Consider the following 5,714-nt stretch of genomic DNA (forward strand, 5'->3'; position numbering starts at 1 on the left):
AGTTTCGAGACGACGCGTTTGCGTCATCCCAGGTACAGGGGTCTGTACCTGTTGTAATCTCAACAGTTCCGCCTGTTGAGAGCCTTGCTGATTCAGCAAGGCTACTTTTTCCTTCATCTCGTCAAGTTCATGTTGTATGAACTTGGCGACGGTTGAATGGAGGGCATCTCTGTCTAAGTTGGACAGTAATGCCAGGATTGCATCGTTTCCTACGGATGAACTCATTCGTTCAACCGCACTCCTTTCTATATCACTTAGAAAGGAGTAGCTTTCAGGGGAAACGTGATGCGTATTCCCACTACCATCTAACATGTCCATGTTAAATGTGGGAAGTGTGGTCCTTGGACGGACTACAAAGTGCTACCAGGTGTAACGGGGCACTGCGACTTGTACTGTTTCAGTACAAGTCCACTTCACACTGCTTCAGATGTGAGTGGTGCCTCTCGTTAGGTGACGTACACTGTACGTATAGAGGAAGACTTCTCTTAAGGCAAGTTGGCTTAAGAGTGTAAAATGAAAACTGTATTAATATAGCTAAGTGTCTTGTTAATCTATCTTTGTAAATGTTGTCCTAACTATAAACTAATACTAAACATGTAAATGAATTTTTATCTATCTTATCTCGTAACTCTCTTTGATTACTTCTACAGCTGATTAGTCTGCGGAATAAATAGACATAATGGTCTATACCTATTTATGGATAAGAATTCAGGAAATTACTATTTAAAGTAATTTCCTCCAAATATTATCTACCTTTTGGATAATATTAAATAACAATCTTTTATTGTTAATTCCATGTAACGATACACCCCGTTACAGTCTCTGAGTCTGAAAGTCTTCCTCTGATTATAGGAGCGAGGTAGTTACGCTACACACCACTCGCACTGAATCAGTGCGAAGTGGACTCGAACTGAAGCAGCACAAGTCGGCAATGCCCCGTTTCAAGTTTCAAAAGGCGGAAACGGCCATGTCGGCTGCTGCTACCCCCCTTCCTCTCCGGCACGACGTTTTTCTTTGTCAACATTTTAATCATCACTGACGATGCCATCGAAAACCAACTACAAAAGCTGGATTCGTGGATGCGAAACTTGCTCCGACCAGTTGCTTTATTTTCCAATTGATATGTTGAATATTATTTTAGAGTCCAGTCATAGTTTGATTCGTATTTCAAAGTTGATCTGGACGAGATTATCATCTTACATTATCTGTAGTATTTAAAATGCCTTCTAAGAAGTCATCACTCGAAATTCGATTGAATTCGACCACCACTACATTGGTACGTCAGATGTACCAGTTAAAATGCGCTAAAAATCAATATATTTCGAGCTGTTGGGAACAGGCGCAAAAAGGTTCAGTAACCATTTGTTTTATTATGTGGTAGCTAGTAGTCCTGTGCAATCGACCTGTAAGCTTCTTTCCAATGAGAAGCGTCGATTTATAATCTCCGTCCCTTGACTTCAATGTGGCACGAAGCAGTCGCAGGTCCATGTAAATAAAACCAATGCATTTGCATGACACATGACGACGTCAATTATGCATTAGATATAGAATGCTAATAACGCTGCGCCCCGCAAGGATTGCAGTGGTAAAAGTTTCCGATCGCCTCTTTCATTCAGAATGCGACGTTATTTAAATTCGCCCGGTTCTCGAAGCGTGATGGCTCACGAAAAGACGTGATTTGTGTTTTGTAAAGCTAATAATCAACTGTTTATCGCAAAGAAGCGAATCGAGCAGCATACTGCATCAATCCTTCTCACGCAATGTCACCAGTTGGTCTTAACTTCGTTCCACTCTGTCGTGAAGTGAGATCAGCTGCTCGAAGATGGCATTGCCAACTTGACCACTAGCAGTCGGCAAATTGTGACGGGGAAAATCGCGATTTGAAAAACACGGGCATGCGGTGGTCGATGGTCGACTGAGTCTGCGCGGCGGCTTCGCAGAATTGCGATGCCAGCACGCTGTGTTTAGGCAACGTGTGTTCGACTGACGAGCGCGCTAAAGTATCGCTACCGCAGAAAAACAAGAATTGTGGGCGCTCATATATGGAGCTCAGGCGGCTGCCATGACTTAAGTCGAACGCTGCCGCGGCATTTACTGTGGACGCTCTAACCGTAGAGCGATGAAAGAGGCCACCAAGGCCAATTGCTCGCATGAAGGACCGCATGAGGAGAGTCACTGAATAAACGGAGAGATGAAAGTTGCTTGAGTCCAATTGGGAAATGAGAGAGTGACGAAAGCGTTGGGCGGAACGTTTGAAGGCAGTCCAGTCCATGATACATGAATTGTCCACAGTGGGCGTCTGGATAGGGAATACATGTAAAAGACTCGGAGACACTATACTTCGTCTCACTACTAGATTCCATGTGGTCCTCGCGACCACAAGACTTCCTGGACAGCTGTATGTGAAGACGGAAAGAATACATAAGAACGATTCCGGGTCACAGCTTTATAATTGATAAAGATAACATATGCTCTCGACTAGATTGGGTTTTGAGTAAAATGCATCAGAAAAAATATTTTTTTCGTATGCGGGATCATAGTGGTTCGGACTGCGCAATATGTTTTTAGACTTTACCGTAATATAAACGTACTGTCCCTTCGTGTAGTTGATGAGGCCGTATCTCTGTGAAGAACTGGTCACAGTATAATAAATTCTGCAGTTATTGAAGGTCTATCCATTTTCGACAATATTGCGTGATGCAAAAATGATTATTGATCCTTATTTTTAAATTATCGACTTCTTTATGCAGGCGACAATTCGCTAGACGGCTTTATACCCTCACCCGATGCAAGAAATTGATTTAGAATCTGCGAGACGATACAAAAGCGGCTGCACTGGTTATAAGTGCTTGTGCGATACGACATATCCTTCGAAGTATTAAGCAAATGGTTCATAAAGGACTCGAGGCGATATTTCCGAATACGCGTAAGCAATTGCCTTCCACAAGCCCCAAACAGACCAGGGATGCGCGATGGAAACCTTGCCGCAGATTGAATCGTTCCTACACGACTGCAGTACGCACAGAATCGGAAATGGTCGTGATCGTTGACAACTTTTGATATGCTTTTAACCATGGCACGGAAGTCGGAGTAGCGGCGGTCGATCTGATAATCGGGCGTTTGGTTCTGGTACTCTTGACGCAAACGTCGTCGGCGCTGCTCGAGTGTCTCAGCCGTCGGTAAGCCTTTTTGCGTAGTGCGTAGAAAGACGTTGACAACGTAGAAGGTGACACCATGGCTCACGTATGTGCCGCAGATTTGCACGCGATAGATCTCGTTAAGCGACATAGCCGATTTAGCTATCGTCGACAGCTGTGATAGACGTTCAACAAGCATGGAAGAGTCCGATTCACCATCATGTTCGTTAAGTTGTTCAAATTTACGCAAAGATTGACGATCCGAGCTCATGCTTGTTTGCGCTTACTAACGTGAAAATGGCACGTGATATTTTAAGACATGGAGCGTGTCTGTTGACAACAAAGGAAAGAATTTCGAATGACAGGTGTCAATTGGCACCCACTTTTATCTAAATACCGTTGCTTCTATCAATATCATTTGGCAAATTAACGAACTCGCGAATAATTAATTTAGGATAGGCTTTTATTCTATAAAGAAATTTTTACAAGATGTACCATAGAAATTTGACGTTAGATTTTGGAACGAATTGACCACAGTTTCATTTTTGGTTTGTGTTCAACCTAAGCTCAGAAGCCAGAATTACGTCACTGCAATAGGAATAATGTTCAGCGTTGCAGAACATTATTTGTCTGGTTAGCTTATACCTATTTAAAGGAAATACACGCATATTATTGTTGCACGCTACATCGGGATAATATTATTTTCTATAAGAGGAACAATTATTATTATATCCTATACAAGGAGAATAATAAAGAAGTGTTGACCTTTTATCATATAATAAATTTTGACTTAATACTTCCATAACTACCAAATTTGGTAATGTTGAAGCAACAAGACAACAGTTTCTTATTAATTTTAAACTTTAATCAACCACTGTTGAGTAGTTGATTTAAGCTTAAAATATTCCCGCCAATCTTTTCTACACATGTAACGGGCAAAAGTTGTCCTAATGTTATACAGTCCCCAATAAGTACATTTGGTACTTAAGGGGATGGTCAATTACTAAATAATAGTAATTAGACCCAACCCCGGAATGGTGCACATTTGTGACCAACCCTTGTGGATGTGATGCACATGGGTGCATTCACATTAGGAGGGATGACGCCCAGCGTCATCCATGATGACGGCTAGCGTCATCAGTTACGCGAGGTATCTATAAAGATACGCTCGCAATACATATTAAATGATATCTATAGAGATATCATTTTAATTGGTAAAAATAGGTATTTGTATTTAATTCTATTAAATATAAATCAGTCTGAAATTTACTACCTACTTGGTAAGTGCGCACGAGGAGACGGATTACCGCTCCCGTGACGTCACTTCACCAGAGTTCTTAGTGTGTTGGGTGAGGTCGCTTGCGCGCCCACCACAACTACCTCACTGCACGCAAGAGAAGCAGGTGCAAACCGCTTCCTCGCTGTGCTAGGGTGTGTGCTAAGTAGAGCGTGGCCGCATTACGACGTGCCCGCCTACACTTGGTAGCACTTGAAATCCTTCCCACGACCCGCATCTCTGCGTGTGTACGTGAGGATGAGCCTCAACATTGATTGGGCTCATTTTCCCCACCTCTCCGAACATCATCGGGAGGTGGCAGGGCTAATGGCGCAGGGACTTGGTGAACAAGCCCTGGCCAGGCTCCTGGGTAGTCCTCCTGAGCAACATGTTGCTCAGTTGGAGCAGTTTGAGGCATTTGTGCTCGGACAGCGGAGGGCCGCGTCCGAGGCACAGAGCCATGCTGCGGCGGAGTCCGTCACTCAGACTCAGGATGAGCTGAGGCATGAGCAGGCTCGGAGCGAGGCTCTCAACAGGACTGTTGAGATGCTCTCTGCCCGGCCGCATCAGCCGAGGCCCATTCGGATGGACCCGCCCAAGTTCGATGGAACTGCGGCGCACACGATTGTCCACTGGCTTTTAGCCGTGGAGCAATGTGGTGTCGCCCAGCTCATCGAGGACGACAGCCGGATGGTGTCGTACGCTATGTCGCATCTGCGCGGTAAGGCCTCAGAGTGGGCTTACTCGGCGCTTATGGCGGACAGAAAAGCGTTCCCCTCATGGGCGATCTTTAAGGATAAGATTCGCGCCATGTACCAGCCGCCGAACAACGAAGTGTTGCTTCAGGCGCGCTTCTTTGGGGCGCGACAGGCGAAGCGATCTCTGCAAGAGTATGTGCAAGAGATGCGCTCGCTGTCCGCATCCATAACCGTAGGTCCGATTCCGGAGCACATTAAGGTGCCCACGTTTATGAACGGACTACGGCATGGCCCATCGCGACAGGCCCTTTTCAGAAAGGTGCCGTCGACGATGGAAGAGGCAATCCAAATTGCCTTAGTTGAGGAGCAATCCTACAACAGTGCCTCGGCGACAGCTTGGTATAAGCCGTCGGCCGAGAGGACAGATGCCACTCCTATGGAGTTGGGCAATGCAGACGTGGTCTGTTTTAAATGCGGCAAGCGCGGCCATATGATGGCTCGCTGCTATGCCAGGGTCCCTGCTGGGGCAAAAATGCCCAGCAAGAGGACTCCCTTCCCAAAGGGCGATGGCAAGAACCAGCGTGCGAGACGCATGAGTTCTGC

At 45.3% G+C, this 5,714-nt stretch overlaps 2 protein-coding genes across 2 annotated transcripts; both read right to left on the reverse strand.

Annotated features, from left to right (window-relative positions):
* Positions 1 to 1,843: 1,843 nt before the first annotated feature.
* On the reverse strand, positions 1,844 to 2,272 carry CCR75_008211 (uncharacterized protein; the record flags this gene model as incomplete). Its single annotated transcript, XM_067966265.1, has 1 exon — positions 1,844 to 2,272. The coding sequence occupies one exon, from the start codon at positions 2,270 to 2,272 to the stop codon at positions 1,844 to 1,846; it is 429 nt and encodes a 142-aa protein (XP_067820433.1).
* A 470-nt stretch (positions 2,273 to 2,742) lies between these two features.
* CCR75_008212 (uncharacterized protein) lies at positions 2,743 to 3,408 on the reverse strand (the record flags this gene model as incomplete). The annotated part of the gene is made up of 1 exon (XM_067966266.1): positions 2,743 to 3,408. The coding sequence occupies one exon, from the start codon at positions 3,406 to 3,408 to the stop codon at positions 2,743 to 2,745; it is 666 nt and encodes a 221-aa protein (XP_067820430.1).
* Positions 3,409 to 5,714: the final 2,306 nt, after the last annotated feature.

This window comes from Bremia lactucae, linkage group LG1 (genome assembly GCF_004359215.1).
Source record: "Bremia lactucae strain SF5 linkage group LG1, whole genome shotgun sequence".
In the NCBI taxonomy this organism is placed as follows: domain Eukaryota; phylum Oomycota; class Peronosporomycetes; order Peronosporales; family Peronosporaceae; genus Bremia; species Bremia lactucae.